At 41.9% G+C, this 17,278-nt stretch overlaps 2 protein-coding genes across 3 annotated transcripts in view; one reads left to right on the top strand and one right to left on the bottom strand.

Annotated features, from left to right (window-relative positions):
- Positions 1 to 1,097: 1,097 nt before the first annotated feature.
- Positions 1,098 to 5,961, top strand: slc31a2 (solute carrier family 31 member 2). Of its 2 annotated transcripts, none has more exons than XM_041850743.1 (4): positions 1,098 to 1,292; positions 3,771 to 3,837; positions 4,234 to 4,438; positions 4,704 to 5,961. In XM_041850743.1, the coding sequence occupies exons 1-4, from the start codon at positions 1,278 to 1,280 to the stop codon at positions 4,867 to 4,869; spliced, it is 453 nt and encodes a 150-aa protein (XP_041706677.1). In that variant the 5' UTR covers positions 1,098 to 1,277; the 3' UTR covers positions 4,870 to 5,961. The 2 variants fall into 2 exon arrangements, with proteins under 2 accessions (XP_041706677.1, XP_041706678.1); XM_041850744.1 differs by having other exon boundaries at positions 1,098 to 1,296.
- A 696-nt stretch (positions 5,962 to 6,657) lies between these two features.
- Positions 6,658 to 17,278, bottom strand: part of LOC121541601 (protein Niban 2) — a 64,026-nt gene continuing 53,405 nt past the window's right edge. The window contains exons 9-14 of the mRNA XM_041850742.2: positions 10,798 to 10,985; positions 10,407 to 10,562; positions 9,990 to 10,109; positions 9,592 to 9,699; positions 9,240 to 9,351; positions 6,658 to 8,959 (exon numbers count right to left, since the gene is read on the bottom strand). Coding sequence (XP_041706676.2) covers positions 7,824 to 8,959; positions 9,240 to 9,351; positions 9,592 to 9,699; positions 9,990 to 10,109; positions 10,407 to 10,562; positions 10,798 to 10,985 — 1,820 coding nt within the window. The 3' untranslated portion in view covers positions 6,658 to 7,823. The remainder of the gene's footprint in view (positions 8,960 to 9,239; positions 9,352 to 9,591; positions 9,700 to 9,989; positions 10,110 to 10,406; positions 10,563 to 10,797; positions 10,986 to 17,278) is intronic.

Below are 17,278 nucleotides of genomic sequence, written 5' to 3'. Positions count from 1 at the left end.
CGAATTCATATTCATTATATAAATAGGCCGGTTTAATTTTGTCTGGCTTGCCGTTCCAAATAAAATTGAATATTTTTTTCTCATATAATTTTAAAAAACTGTTCGCTAGGCGTAGGCAAGACCATAAGCAAATAGGTAAACTGGGACAAGACTAAAGAGTTAATCAGGGTGATTTTTCAACAAATTGACAGGTATTTACCTTTCCATGGTAGCAATATTTTTGCTAAACTTTCTATTAAAATGTATTTGAGTGAGTGTGCTCCTCTGTAGCTCAGCTGGTAGAGCACGGCGCTTATAACGCCAAGGTAGTGGGTTCGATCCCCGGGACCACCCCATACACAAAAATATATGCACGCATGACTGTAAATCACTTTGGATGAAAGCGTCTGCTAAATGGCATATTATTATCATTTATTTAATTTGGGATATGTATTCCGAGTATATCCACATCACCATAATAATATAGTACATTTATCATAATTTGGTTGTAATCCAGAGAGGTTAGAAAACAAGGTTCTTTGTGGATTAGTCAATCGGCAGTCGCCTGCAATGTCGAACAAGCCCAATTTGCGTCTTTGTATCACGATAAGAATGGTGACATCAAATGTTGCAGGTTTCCAAAGTTACATTGTTATCAGTTATGGGCATAATATTGAGTTACAATGTAGGCCTATCCATAAACCTACTTTTATAATTTGAATATTTTAAGTAGCTAGATCAACCGGAGAAGCATGGTCATTTTAAAACAACACTTTGCAATATGCCTTTCCTTTCATATGCATGAATTATTAGACTATTAATTATGCCTAAATGTAGGTTTACGCTATCACATCCCTCAACCTGCCTTTCTCTCACCGGACACCTCTGATCTCCAGCACCATGGGTACCCTTACAGTTTACACACACAACTTTTTCCACCGATTCTACACATCTAGGAATCTCCCTCCTACACATCTATCGTTGCAACCCAGTGCTAATTTGTACATATAGTACATAATTAATGAGAGACTGGGTTGCAATTTAATGACGTGCACGAGACTACATCTACCATCTGCCCTTGCGGCATTTTATAACGTCATGTTGTGCGGCGGCTTCATCATCGTCACGCTGTGCAGAGCAGAAGTATGTTGATGGTAGCCTGCTGCCCTGCGATCAGAAACGAGAAGAAGTGGAATGCAACTAAATCCCGTCAAAACAACGACTGCAGTTCGCTGTCGTCGGTGATGGGGAGTCAAAGGGCCTGAGGATACCCCCCAAAATCTCTTATTTGTCTGCTTATGTTGATCAATCATGTCAGTAAGTAGTTTCTTCGCATAGTCTTCTATTGTTGTGTTGCATTTGTTTTTTGTTGTTTTGGTGAAAAAACAATCATATGTAGGTCATATTTTCGCAGAGCATTACACAATTGAACTGTTTTGCATGACAGAGTGAGAGCAAACGAACATGTTGTAGACTACTGTAATGTGAGTGCTGCTGGCACTCTTGATACTTTATCATATGGAAAGTGACCTGCTATGTTATGGAAGAGGCTGAATGCTTGGAGCCATACATAGACCAAATGCCTAATTGTATGTCCACAATTTCTCTTATGTCACTACATATTGAAATCTGATAATGGATCATGGGCTATATGTTTCCATAAATCACAGGCAAAGGCTCCTACTGAGTATTTCAAGAAGAAAAAAGTGTATGTGTGCACCTATCTCACTGAACCACGTTTCCCTTCACTGGCCTTGAGACACTGCATCCAGTTTAGCAAACAGTACGCTCTCTTGACAATCAAATTGTCTGATAAGCTCACATGGGACTGCAGGGCTGTCTTTCCATAGTACTGCTACTGTATGTCAGTACAAGCAGCAACTGTGCTCTAAGAATGGTGGTCATTGTCTTTAATTGCCACAAACTACTTGGTCTATTGGTTTTGGTTGGAAGAACGAGAACACCATTGTCTTGGAATGCAAAATCTGTTGTGGTTGCTTCCTATGGAAAGACACATTTACAGTATGTCCTCCAGGGGAAACTTGATGAGTTTCTGCGAGCCCTGTAGTTAAGTTTTATAGGAGATGTGCAAATATGTTATTGATAATTATGTTATTCTGTAGCCTGTAAATCCGTACTATTTTGTAACCTTTAAGTGAAAATGAATACATACAGGAATTTGTGTGGGTGGTAGGGAGAGTAGGGAGGGGGTGGAAAAGGATGTACATTGAGAACTCTTATATATACATTTTCACTCTTATTTTTTGGAAGATGTTGGATTATTTGCCAGGAAAACTATAAAAACGAATTGTCAAAAATAAAATAACAATTTAGAAGAGTAATGAGCTGAGTATAATTAAATTATATTATTTGCTTGTAACATCTTTGACTTTTTTTTTTTTTTAGAAGAACTCGATATCACTGTTGCTTTGTGCTATGTATTTTGTGTGTTTTGTGTATTGTATTGTTTTATATTGTTGGTGGTGATTGTGTGTTTTACGTATATGTGGTTTGTTGTTGTTGGTGACAGATATATTAAAAATATAAAATAAAATCATTGAAAGGAATGCAAAACCTGACAAAGGTAGGTAGATGGGCATATAAGGAGAGGTTTTGAGATTGTACAGCTTGCTTTAGTGTGTCTGTGTTTGTATATTTGTTTGTTTCTGTTTATTTTTTTACATTTGAGTAATTTAGCAGACACTCTTATCCAGAGCGACTTACAGTTAGTGAGTGCATACATTTTCAGATAGATAGGCGAGACAACCCAATTGAGATGATTTGGGATGAGTCGCATGAAATTCATAGAATGGACCTATCCCCTCATACCACTGCAATTTAGCTGGTACACCATTGAAATTGAAATATAATTTTCAGGTTTCAATTACTACCAGAAAGAGGCCACTACACCCACCGCCGAATGTCAACTTGAATGGGAATGTCTATTCTATTATCAAAATGTCTATGATTTCAATATGTTTCCTATGGAAGATTTACAGTTTAATTTAAAACAATGGATATTCCCACTCAAGTCAACATTCTCTGATGTGTGGACCTCTAACCATCTTTATGGTACCATTTGAAAGTTGATGTTTCAATTTTGACATTTTAGTTAATTTATCAGCCAAAACATGACAACCACCCGGTTTTCAAGAGCAGGTTGTGTCTCAACCGATGGCGGGCACAACACAAAATCCTCTGATTATATAAAATAGGGTCTAAGCTAAAACATATATGAACAAGTTTACATATTTTGATGTTAAAGGTTAAACAAAAAAACATTATTAAACAATTTGACAACCCTGTTTGTAAGCTTTCAAATGATATCAAACTCAAACATGTATCTTTTCCAGTGATGAAGACATGGATGTCTCATGGTAGAGTGGGGTATGCAAAATGGGTCAACTTTGAGCACCTCTTCTGAATGTTTTGGCATTCAAGTCCAAAAAGTTACTTTCTGACCACTTCTACCACGGGCAAACATTTATGGAAGGTTTCATTCAAATCAAAAGGGGTGCAGTCAGAAAGTGATTGAAATCATCTGGAACGACCCATTAGTATTTTTATTTTTACAGCTTACTAATCAATTGGATTGGCATACTGTGTTGTCATTATCTACCTGACCAAGCTTTATAGATTATATTTCACATACGTGGATGTCCACGTAACCACTCTTAATTGGTTAAGGATTTGCTGCACAGGTCCCATATCTGGTCTGCTTCCTTGCAGTATATTGCTGCTTTACTCATGCATATTCTTTATTGTAGTTCAATTGCTTTTTTCTCATACAGATGACCTTCGAGGCAGGGAGCAGCGTGACGCTGCTGTTTGACTTCTGGGATGTGCAAGGACCTGCAGGTACGCTAACACTGATGACAGACCTGTGTCCTCAGGATAATCTAAATCATATATTTTAGAACCTGTTTGTCTGGTTGACTCTATTGTATTTTTCAAGTACAGTTCAGCCCCTCCATTCTGCATAGTGCGTTTCAGGTAACAACAAATTAACTTGTTGCAAATTAGTACTTAGTTGCTTATTTAGACCTGTTTCAATATGGGCCCCTAGCGATGCATGCACTGGTTTCTTACACTCTTAAATCAGGTCACTGTTGTTGTCTGTACAGTACGATAAGTATAGCAGACACTGTGGTGACATCACTGAGTTCCAGACTGACACAATTGGGGTCACTGTTGATGACCATCATTGCTATCAGCCATGATAAGCTCTGTGGTCAATGTGTTATGTGTTTGCAGGGATGGTGCTGTCTGTGTTCGTGGTCCTCCTGTTGACCGTGTTCTACGAGCTGCTGAAGGTGTGGAGGGTCTGGCTGGGGAAGCGCCCCTCTCCCTTCCCCTCCTCAGACTGCCAGGGAAGCAGCGCCGCATTAGCCAGTAGCCTGTCAGAGTCCTCTCTGGCCCCCATGGAACAAACTGCCCCCACTCCCTCCCCCATGAACAGGTAGGATTCACACAGGAGCAGCCCTGCCCATGTAGTTGTCTGTGATTACCATGTTCCAGGGATGCTGGCTTTCATCTACCAGGTCACAAATTGGCCAGAGAGTGCATGCACCTGGTTTCACAGGCCTACACAAAGCACTGATCAATTATAAGAAGAAAGACGAGCAGGTCATTAGATCCATGAGAACCTGAACTGTGCACCTGTATATAATGACTCCAGAGAGACTACTGCAATAACACTGTTCTCTCTGTCTCATTTCCCCCAGATGGCTACTCCGTGGGATCCAGACAGCCCTGCACATCCTGCAGGTAACCCTTGGCTACATGTTGATGTTGTGCGTCATGTCCTACAACACCTGGATCTTCCTGGGGGTCATCTTGGGCTCTGTCCTGGGATACTTCATAGGGTTCCCTCTACTGGGTCAAATCTGATCAAACAGAGGAATCAACAGAAAGAGAAGAATCTTTTTCCTGGACTATAGATCTATAGGCACTAGTTATCCTGTACCTGTTGGTTAAAGATGTGCTCTGAAGAACCTATCATAGCACCTCTCATGGTTTTGTCATTCTGAACCTGTTGTGCACTCAATGTGCAATAGATCTCCCTGTGACTGTGTCGCTTTTCAAGTTACCTGAAGTGGAAGGTGGTTCCAGTATTTCTTCCCTACTTCTACAGTCTCTTAAAGCAGATGTGTGAGAAGTAAAAAGCAAGATGGGGACTTCCATAGTGTGACACAGATGTACAAAGAGTACAGCATGGTAGATGAGTGATCGAGCACACCCATTGTACCTTATTATCACAAGAGAAGTCTCATGAAGTTAATGCTTTTTTGTGTTCAAGACATTGTGCTACACTGTATGACCTACTGTACTATGCATATCCACCATCTATGTGGTCCCAAGTTTGAGTATGGCCCTCGAGTTCAACCTGTGGCTGCTTGACCTGAGGTCTCATTCTACCATCTCACTCCAAGGTCAGACTACTTGCAGAGGGAACTGAGATTATGCATTCCCAGTCATAAGACAACATTTTCTGGAATTTCCACTTTGACAGCACAGAAGCATGTGATTGAGTGTTGTAACTCCATAGATACTGTATGTCAGGCTCAGTGGGTAACAGTTTGTTTAATTGCTCTCAAGTACATAAGAGGAGAACTGAAAGTGTGGGTCATGTGGCTTTTGTTAATCATTTGTGAGAGAGAGAGACACTTGAGATAGTATACACCAACCTTTTAGTGCCTTTGATATCCAAAATACATTTGAGACATATTTTCAGTAGAATTATGCAGTAACCTAATCATGTGAAATCATGAACGTAAAGCTTTTTTTCATACGCTATTGATCTAAAGTAAACTGAAAGTAGATAATGGCCTACTCATACAAGGCTTTTAAACTTTTCATCTGAACCACTTTTAGAATGGTGCTTCTCAATAGGGACTTTATATGAACATGTGCTTACTACTGTTGTATTTTAGTGTTTTATTATAACTATCAATAAAATACCACTCACCTTTGTTAACATAATTTGATCAAAAAATATATGATTTGATTGGCTTAAAAACAGTTTATACCATTTGTCTAGATACAGAGGAGAAATAGGAAAACCATATCAAATCAATGTATTTATTAATCCATAAGTATACTCTGTCATACATATAGCAAAATACAATCATAAAAAGCTCTTGCATAGCTTTACACAAAATAAAGAATATAGCTGAGGATAGTGCATTGGGCACCATACACACATACAGTATTTGTCATAAATAGAGGAAGGAAACAGAAGGACTCCGTCTTAAAGGAATAGTTCACTGATAGTTTGATTGAACTATCCCTTTAAGTCATGGAGATACATGGACCTATTTTCCCCAAGACTACAAACGCAGCCTGGTTAAGAACAAATATATACAGTGGCCATAGCATGGATAGAAAATAATCATAATTCAATTTCCCTCATTTTGTAGAGTGGGGGAAAATAACAAATATAGACTTGGTTATATTCCCTTAGTGTGGCCAGAGGAGACTGTGGACAAAGAGTAAGGTGTGATGGGTCCGCACTCATTTTTCAATGTTTTTAGATTGTGACACAGAGGCCTCTTCATGACAAGGTACATGAAGTCAGTCATCTATGTGGTCCCATGTAGCTCAGTTGGTAGAGCATGGCGTTTGCAACGCCAGGGTTGTGGGTTCGATTCCCACGGGGGGCCAGTATGAAAAAGTATGAAAATGTATGCACTCACTAACTAAGTCGCTCTGGATAAGAGCGTCTGCTAAATGACTAAAATGTCAAATGTAAATCTAGACAACACACTCCCACACGCACACTGAGCATCCCATCTTAATGAGAGATTCTGATGCGTCACAGACAAGATATCAGCAGAGCAAGTCCCTTTAGTAATAACTAAGCATGCCCATGGCAGTGGCTTGTCAGTAGCACTGTGGCTGACATAGGACCTCTAGCATCTATAATAAGACTAGCAACTGCTATCATTTGAGCAGCTCCGCTCACACTAAATAAGGGTTAGACTAACACACAGAAAAGTAAGCAAGTGCCTTGTCATGCTGACGTCATGCACTGTAAAAAGATAGTGTTGAAACCATAAGGCCGCTTGTGAAAATAAAAAGATAATTGTTCAAAAGAAGGCTTAACATACACTTATTTCAAGACAAAATCTCTCTGGCTGGTTTTATACAATCGTGTGACAAGTCATTGTTAAAATATGTTAAAAAGCAGATCTCCCAGACCCTGAATGCAATGATAGCTGAATCACTATAATGATATGTTATACAACAATGCCCATTACAGTAAGATGTCATGACAAAGAAGTAAAACAGAGCCGTTTGTGTCAAGAGCCAGCTTACAGTGCCCCCTAGTGCTCAGTAAGAGGTCATGCAATGACCAGTGAGTGTGACCATACCCATGCACCATAGAGTTACCTCTATCATGCCATGCATCTCTGTGAACATATCCTTAGGGCCCTTGCAGATGGTCATCTGTAGTGTAATGTGTATCTTCTGCGCCTACAATCCTCCCCACATCCCTTATCCAATTATGACCTTTAAAAAGGGCAATTCCGCCACTTTTCAACCTCAGTTCATTACCTCCATCACCATACCAGTGTCTACATGGGAAAACAGTGGGTTTCTATGAGCTGTGGTTAAAAAGATAAGGTCCTAAAAAAATGCTTCTCTGTGACATCACAGGGTAGGATTAAAAGTAAAAAACAGTGATTTTTCAAAACCTGCAATAAGTTTCTAACCCAAGGGAGGGTATTTTCTTGCTCCGCACGTCACTGCGAATCTCAGTGTTTTTTTCCTTCCACTTTTATTTTAAACTTTTGATGATGTCATCGGGTAGAACGTTATATATATTTTTTATGTCTTCCCATTCAAATCTCATATAGAATTTCGGTCTCGTACTCCTCTGTTTTCCCAGCAAAGTCTTCCCCGGTCTCAGAGTCGTCGTGAAGTGCAGTGTTTCCCTGCTCTACAACCACCACCACCTCACCTGGGTCGGTTAGAGAGTCCTCTGTTTTCAGAGCATCCATCATTGGCTGAGCTTCGCCCTCATCCAAGGCCTCATTGGTAAGTGATTGGAAGCCGCTGTCGTTGTGGTGCCGGGGGATGGAGTCTACGGCACACTCCGTTATCCTCTCTTCGTCCTCTTCCTGTACAGCCATCTCTATTTCCAGTATGGCGTTCTCAATAGCCTCCTCCTCCTCTTCTCCCTCGATGGATGACTCACCCTCAATGGCTGCCTCCACCTCCTCCTGCCTCTCCTCCTGTAAATCTCCGACCTCTTCCTGTATCACTATTTCCTGTAAGGTGTTCTCAATGGCCGCCTCGCCCTCCTCCCCCTTGCCCTCAATAGCTGCCTCCCCCTTTTCCTGAAGCTCCCCCTCAGCTTCCTGGTTTGGACCTGTTTCTATCAGCTGCTCGCTCACTTCCTGTGGGGCACTTTTCCACTGCAGTGACTTACTGTGCACCTCCTCCACCACGGTGGTGATGAGTGTCACCTCCTCCTCCCCATCCTCCAGAGTCAGCATCCTCGGCTCTGTCCCATTGGTGAGAACAGCCAAGTCCTCCTCTGAGGCCGGGACTACCATCTCCACCACCGGGTTGATGAGGAAACGGATCTGCTGCACGCTGTCTGGGGAATCAGGCTCCTTGGGGGGGTCTAGTTCCGTGGGGGTCTTTGGATCTGGTTCCATGGGGGTCGCTCCCACCTCCTCCATCTCCCCCTCCTCGGGGATGAAATCCACTCCCGGCACCTCCAAGCACGACTCGTAGGGCATCGGGCCCATCCCGTCCAGCTGGATCATGGAGACCACTTGCCTGCGCCGCCAGTTGGACCGGCCACCTCCTCCCAGGGACCCGTCAGGCTCCTCATCCCCACCACCGAACTGGGCGGCCCAGTCTACCGAAGGGCTCTCCCCCAGCAGGTGGAGGTTGGGGTCGCTGTTGGTCAGGATCATGCTGTCTCTGTACAGGTTGTGTCTCTTCTGGACCGCCGCCTCTTTCACAGCTGTAGGCACACAGAGGGGAGAGAGAATCACTACCATGCTATGATTATAACAGTTCAGTTGTATCAGATTTACATCAGAGCCGTATTCACAAATCGCCTCAGAAAAGCACTGCTGAATCTGCTGATCTAAGATCAGGTCCTCCCTGATATAATCATATTCCGTGTGCTCTAAAAAACAAAAATGATCCTAGATTAGCAGTCCTACCCTGCGATACTTTACGAATAGTCTAGTCTATGCCAGGCCAGTGTCTCCAATGCTTGTCCAGTGTCCACCACTCACCCATCATGATGTCCTTGGTGACAGACTGCAGCACCACCTCCTCAAACACGTTCTCCACCAGGATGAACCGGGAGAAGTCCTCAAAGATCATCTCCTGGAAGGAAGGGAAGTCCTGAGAGAGAGGAGAGGAGAGGTTACAGACTAATGCACTAGACATAGGTAACGTCCCAAGTGGCACCCCAGTCCCTATATAGTGCACTACCAGAGCCTGGGTCGTAAGTTGTGCACTACATCGACTGTAGGGTTCCATATGAGACTGAACCATAGAGTAAAGGGGTGGCTAGAGTCTGAGGGGTATCTGTCTTAGGGAGACAAGGATAGCTGGTAAAAGACTATAATCAGTGAGCCTCACCGGATGGCAGGAGGGAGTGAGCTGCTTCAGCATGTAGGGGATGATGATCTGTAGCAGGGCCTCTCTGAAGAACTTCTTACGCACCGTGCTACTGTCATAGTCATATTTCTGACAGGGACAGACAGAGGGACGCAGACAGAATACATTAGACTCTTTTATCCTTGATGGCAAGGGTTGCAAAATTGCGGTACATTTCCAAAAATGTCCAGGGTTTCCGGCCTCCTGATTGGAATATTCCCGGAATCAGAATAAGCAGGAAATCTGAAATCCTCCAACCAATATTATTTAGGGAAAAACTTTTGCAACCGTATTAAATGGGCAATCTATTCTTAATCAATCATTCGATCAAATCAGTCATTCTCCTTCATCCTAATCCACCCTCAGTCTAACTAACTAACCTTGAGCACTCTGTCCTGACAGCATTGGATGGTCTTACACAGGTCCTCTCCTCTCTGGCCCTTTCCCTCCAGACTCTGGTGCAGCAGCTGTTCAAACGTGTACACAGCGTTGTCCATTTGCTGTTACACAGAGGAGAGAGGTTATTAGTGATACATTGGGGAAAAAGACAGATTGTCACTGATCTCACGTAGCCCATATAGACATTGGGTGGTTCCATTTTATGCTACATAAGTTCCTATGGTGTTCCTGAAATACCCTCTCACGCCACCAGATGGGGCCACTACAATCCGTCACAAAGTGCAGTAAGAAAAAGAATGTCAAAGTGCAGTAAGAAAATAACTACAGTGTTGGTGGTCTGGTGTGGCAGAGCAGATCCATGCCTACCAGGTAGTGGGATTTGTGGGTTAAGATCTCACCTCTCTCATGAGGATCTGAGCCCTTTGGATGAACACGGAGGGGCTGGACACATCAAATCTCTGCTGCAGCCCTTCCAGACTCAGCTGCTCCACCTTCTCATAGCAGCTCTGCATCTTCACCGGGTGGAATGCCAGCATAGAGATCTTCTCCATGTGCTGAGAGAGAGAGAGAGAGCGAGAGAGCGAGAGAGAGAGGGGAAAGAAAGGAATGGGGGGGAGTAGGGGGCGAGAGAGGGTAGAGAGTAGGGAGAGCGGATGAGGACATGGCAACACCGAGCACTTAAATAGATCCTCCAAGACAGAGCTACAGTACATTTTATGGAACAGTCACAGAGGTCACCAAGGAGTGAACTCCAACTTGTGTTTTCAAGCCCTCCGGTCGTCCACTCACCTCCCCCAGTTTGTCCTTGCCCTCTCCGTTGAGCGTGTTCTTGCTGACCTCCACCAGCTCTCTGAAGAAGACGTCTCGGACCTCTGAGAAGCCTCTGCTGGTGGGCTCCATCAAGGCTTCCAGGATGGAGCTGAGGTAGGGCTGGACGCTGCCCCGCAGGAGCTGCTCTGCCCTGGGCAACACCAGAGCTACGAAGGGGGGGAGACAAGGAGGAGTACGGTTAGTCACCATGGTGAGTAGACAGTAAACACCCACACTTCCAGACCACAGTAATACCAAGCATTACCCAGAGACAGACTGAAAAGTCCGGTTAAAAGGAACCAAAATATCATTAGCCATCAAACCGGTGACTGTGAAATAATGCAGCCATGACCTAAAGCAACCCTACTAACCTGGCTGCTATTGTAGGCCTAACAATGTCCAACTAACAAAGTCATGAACAGTTTTCAGTCATTTACACACAAAACATGTAGGTATTTTAGTCAGATCCCAATCAACTGTTCTGGCACAGAGGCAACCATGACAAAGTGAAGGTGGAACAGAGAGACTACTATGCCAATCGTGGGTACAGAGTAAGCATTGCCAAACCGCTGGTAATAACTACATCAGTCGATCAATCACATTTATTTATAAAGCCCTTTTTACATCAGCAGATGTCACAAAGTACTTATAGAAACCCAGCCTAAAACCCCAAACAGCAAGCAATGCAGATGTAGAAGCACGGTGGCTAGGAAAAACTCCCTAGAAAGGCAGGAACCTAGGAAGAAACCTAGAGAGGAACCAGGTTCTGAGGGGTGGCCAGTCCTCTTCTGGCTGTGCCGGGTGGAGATTATAAGAGAACACTGCCATTAACGTCAGAGTATTATGTCAAAGTGGAATTATGTTTTTCGAAATGTTTACAAATTAATAAAAAATTCAAAGCTGAAATGTCTTGAGTCAATAAGTATTCAACCCCTTTGTTATGGCAAGCCTAAATAAGTTCAGGAGTAAAAATGTGCTTAACAAGTCACATAAGTTGCATGGACTTACTCTGTGTGCAATAATAGTGTTTAACATGATTTTTGAACGACTACATCTGTACTAAACACATACAATGATCTGTAAAGGTCCCTCAGTTGAGCAGTGAATTTCAAACACAGATTCAACCATAAAGACCAGGGAGATTTTCCAATGCCTCGCAAAGAAGGGCACCTATTGATAGATGGGTAAAAATTAAAAAAGCAGACATTGAATATGCCTTTGAGCATGGTTAAGTTATTAATTACACTTTGTATGGTATATCAATACACCCAGTCACTACAAAGATACAGGCGTCCTTCCTAACTCAGTTGCCGTAGAGGAAGGAAACCGCTCAGGGATTTCACCATGGGGCCAATAGTGAATTTAAAACAGTTACAAAGTTTAATGGCTGTGATAGTCAAAAACTGAGTATGGATCAACAACATTGTAGTTACTCCACAATACTAACCTAATTGACAAGAGTGAAAAGAAGGAAGCCTGTGCAGAATAAAAAAATATTCCAAAACGGGCGGCAGGTAGTTTAGTGGTTAAGAGCGTTGTGCCAGTAACTGAAAGGTCACTGGTTCTAATCCCCGAGCTGACTAGGTGAAAAATCTGTCGATGTGCCCTTGAGCAAGGCACTTAACCCTAATTGCTCCTGTAAGTCGCTCTGGATAAGAGCGTCTGCTAAATGACTAAAATGTAAATATATTCTGTTTGCCCAAGGCACTAAAGTAATACTGCAAAAAATGAAAACAAAGTGTTATGTTTGGGGCAAATCCAATACAACACATTACTAAGTACCACTTTCCATATTTTCAAGCATAGTGGTGGCTGCATCATGTTATGGGTACTAGGCTTGGGTGGTATACTATATATACACCGTATACCGGGGTATTTGGGAAAAGTCATGGGATGGTTTTTCAATACCGTCAAAACTGTTTTATTTGAAGTTTAATACTTTCGAATATTTGTAGCTACTTTTTAAGTAAATACCTGCAGTCAACTTGTGCAAGATCTTTGGAGATAAAGAACATTGCGTTCTTAATTTCACCTGCCACATTATTATCAATCATACGGTAGTCCCCAGTCACGTGGTGTTTGTTTACCAGCACAGAACGACGAGAGACCGGAGCCTTGTGAGTCACTCACTGTTGTGCAGCATGTGCCAGGTGATCTAATTACAGTATGGAATTCACAACTCAAATAAAATAAAATAGTATTGGTCGCATACACATATTTAGCAGATGTTATTGCGGGTGTAGCGAAATGCTTGTGTTCCTAGCTCCAACAGTGCAGTAGTATCTAACATTACGCAACAATACACACAAATCTCAAAGTAAAAGAATGGAATTAAGAAATATTGAAATATTAGTAACAGCAAAGCCGGAGTATGTATGTATTTACTGTGACTTCGGAAAGTATTCAGACCCCTTGACTTTTTCCACATTTTGTTACGTTACAGCCTTATTCTAAAATTGATTAAATAAATGTTTTTCGTCAGCAATCTACACACAATATATATATTTTTTAAAATCAATTTTAGAATAAGGCTGTAACGTAACAAAATGTGGAAAAAGTCAAGGGGTCTGAATACTTTCCGAAGGCACTGTATGTCTGTGTATGTAAATGTATGTATGCATGCGCACACACATGTGCGCACACACACACACATATGTATATACATACAGTGGGGAAAAAAAGTATTTAGTCAGCCACCAATTGTGCAAGTTCTCCCACTTAAAAAGATGAGGCCTGTAATTTTCATCATAGGTACACGTCAACTATGACAGACAAATTGAGAAGAAAAAAATCCAGAAAATCACATTGTAGGATTTTTAATGAATTTATTTGCAAATTATGGTGGAAAATAAGTATTTGGTCACCTACAAACAAGCAAGATTTCTGGCTCTCACAGACCTGTAACTTCTTCTTTAAGAGGCTCCTCTGTCCTCCACTTGTTACCTGTATTAATGGCACCTGTTTGAACTTGTTATCAGTATAAAAGACACCTGTCCACAACCTAAAACAGTCACACTCCAAACTCCACAATGGCCAAGACCAAAGAGCTGTCAAAGGACACCAGAAACAAAATTGTAGACCTGCACCAGGCTGGGAAGACTGAATCTGCAATAGGTAAGCAGCTTGGTTTGAAGAAATCAACTGTGGGAGCAATTATTAGGAAATGGAAGAAATACAAGACCACTGATAATCTCCCTCGATCTGGGGCTCCACGCAAGATCTCACCCCGTGGGGTCAAAATGATCACAAGAACGGTGAGCAAAAATCCCAGAACCACACGGGGGGACCTAGTGAATGACCTGCAGAGAGCTGGGACCAAAGTAACAAAGCCTACCATCAGTAACACACTACGCCGCCAGGGACTCAAATCCTGCAGTGCCAGACGTGTCCCCCTGCTTGAGCCAGTACATGTCCAGGGTCTTTCAGCATGACAATGATCCCAAACACACCGCCCGGGCAACGAAGGAGTGGCTTCGTAAGAAGCATTTCAAGGTCCTGGAGTGGCCTAGCCAGTCTCCAGATCTCAACCCCATAGAAAATCTTTGGAGGGAGTTGAAAGTCCGTGTTGCCCAGCGACAGCCCCAAAACATCACTGCTCTAGAGGAGATCTGCATGGAGGAATGGGCCAAAATACCAGCAACAGTGTGTGAAAACCTTGTGAAGACTTACAGAAAACGTTTGACCTGTGTCATTGCCAACAAAGGGTATATAACAAAGTATTGAGAAACTTTTGTTATTGACCAAATACTTATTTTCCACCATAATTTGCAAATAAATTCATAAAAATCCTACAATGTGATTTTCTGGAATTTTATTTCTCATTTTGTCTGTCATAGTTGACGTGTACCTATGATGAAAATTACAGGCCTCTCTCATCTTTTTAAGTGGGAGAACTTGCACAATTGGTGGCTGACTAAATACTTTTTCCCCCACTGTATATACACACATATATATATATATGTATATATATATATATATATATATATATATATATATATATACACACACACACACAAAACCGGTCAAACATTTTAGAACACATATTATGGCAAGAACAGCTCAAATAAGCAAAGAGAAACAACAGTCCATAATACTTTAAGACATGAAGGTCAGTCAATACGGAACATTTCAAGAACATTGAACGTTTCTTCAAGTGCAGTCGCAAAAACCATCAAGCGCTATGATGAAACTGGCTCTCATGAGGACCGCCACAGGAATGGAAGACCCAGAGTTACCTCTACTGCAGAGGATAAGTTCATTAGAGTTAACAGCCACAGAAATTGCAGCCCAAATAAATGCTTCAGAGTTCAAGTAACAGACACATCTCAACATCAACTGTTCAGAGGAGACTGTGTGAATCAGGCCTTCATGGTTGAATTGCTGCAAAGAAACCACTACTAATGGTCACCAATAATAAGAAGAGACTTGCTTGGGCCAAGAAACACGAGCAATGGACATTAGACCAGTGGAAATGTGTGCTTTGGTCTGGAGTCCAAATTTGAGATTTTTGGTTCCAACCGCCGTGTCTTTGTAAGACGTGGTGTGGGTGAACGGATGATCTCCGCATGTGTAGTTCCCACCGTAAAGCATGATGGAGGAGGTGTTATGGTGTGGGAGTGCTTTGCTGGTGACACTGTCTGTGATTTATTTAAAATTCAAGGTACACTTAACCAGCATGGCTACCACAGCATTCTTGCAGCGATAAGCCATCCCATCTGTTTGGCCTTAGTGGGACTATAATTTGTTTTTCAACAGGACAATGACCCAACACACCTCCAGGCTGTGTAAGGGCTATTTTACCAAGAAGGAGAGTGATGGAGTGCTGCATCAGATGACCTGGCCTCCACAATCCCCCGACCTCAACCAAATTGCGATGCTTTGGAATGAGTCAGACCGTAGAGTGAAGGAAAAGCAGCCAACAAGTGCTTAGCATATGTGGGAACTCCTTCAAGACTGTTGGAAAAGCATTCCAGGTGAAGCTGGTTGAGAGAATGCCAAGAGTGTGCAAAGCTGTCATCAAGGCAAAAGGTGGCTATTTAAAGAATCTCAAATATATTTTTATTTGTTTAACACTTTTTTGGTTACTACATGATTCCATATGTGTTATTTCATAGTGTTGAAGTCTTCACTATTATTCTACAATGTAGAAAATAGTAAAAATAAAGAAAAACCCTTGAATGAGTAGGTGATTTAAAACTTTTGACCGGTAGTGTATACACATTCACACTGAACAAAAATATAAACGCAACATGTTATGTGTTGGTCCCATGTTTCATGAGCTGAATAAAAGATCCCAGAAATGTTCCATTTGCACAAAAAGCTTATTTCTCTCTTATTTTGTGCACACATTTGTTTACATCCCTGTGAGTGAGTATTTTAGCCTTTGTCAAGATAATCCATCCACCTGACAAGTGTGGCATTTCAAGAAGCTGATTAAACAGCATGATCATTACACAGGTGCACCTTGTGCTGGGAACAAAAGGCCACTCTAAAATGTGCCGTTTTTTCACTCAACACAATACCACAGATGTCTCAGGTTTTGAGGGAGCGTGCAATTGTCATGATGACTGCAGGAATGTCCACCAGAGCTGTTGCCAGATAATTCAATGTTAATTTCTCTACCATTTCTCTGCCCTCCCAGGCCCACCCATGGCTGCGCCCCTGCCCAGTCATGTGAAATCCATTGATTAGGGCCTAACAAATTTATTTCAATTAACTGATTTCCTTATATGAACTGCAATTGTTGCTTTTATATTTTTGTTCAGTATATATACATTTAACATTTACATTTTAGTCATTTAGCAGACACTCGTATCCAGAGCGACTTACAGTTAAGTGAGTGCATATGTTTTTTTTCAAATGTTGATTTTTTTCATAAATATACAGTGCCTTCAGAAAGTATTCAGACCCCTCGACTTTTTCCACATTTTGTTATGTTACAGCCTTATTCTAAAATTGATTAAATAAAAAAAATCCTCAGCAGTCTATACACAATACCCCATAATGACAAAGTAAAAACAGATTCTTAGAAAGTTTTGCAAATGTATTAAAAATAAAAAAACAGAAATACCTTATTTACATAAGTATTCAGACCCTTTGTTATGAGACTCGAAATTGAGCTCAGGTGCATCCTGTTTCCAATGATCATCCTTGAGATGTTTCTACAACTTGATTGGTGTCCTCCTGTGGTAAATTCAATTGATTGGACATGATTTGGAAAGGCACACACCTGTCTATATAAGGTCCCACAGTTGACAGTGTATGTCAGAGAAAATAACCAAGCCAGGAGATCGAAGGAATTGTCCGTAGAGCTCCGAGACAGGATTGTGTTGAGGAACAGATCTGGGGAAGGCTACCAAAAAATGTCTGCAGCATTGAAGGTCCCCAAGAACACAATGGCCTCCATCATTCTTCAATGGAAGAAGTTTGCAACCACCAAGACTCTTCCTAGAGCTTGCCG

This window comes from Coregonus clupeaformis, chromosome 27 (assembly GCF_020615455.1).
Source record: "Coregonus clupeaformis isolate EN_2021a chromosome 27, ASM2061545v1, whole genome shotgun sequence".
Lineage (NCBI taxonomy): Eukaryota > Metazoa > Chordata > Actinopteri > Salmoniformes > Salmonidae > Coregonus > Coregonus clupeaformis.
The sequence above is the reverse complement of the archived record's forward strand: the minus strand, read 5'-3'. Positions and strand labels throughout refer to the sequence as shown.

Bases quoted from the DNA above. Each gene is read 5' to 3' on its own strand.
- slc31a2 (XM_041850743.1), top strand. The intron at 3,838-4,233 runs GTACGCTAACAC...ATGTGTTTGCAG, and splicing joins GGATGTGCAAGGACCTGCAG to GGATGGTGCTGTCTGTGTTC. The intron at 4,439-4,703 runs GTAGGATTCACA...CATTTCCCCCAG, and splicing joins ACTCCCTCCCCCATGAACAG to ATGGCTACTCCGTGGGATCC.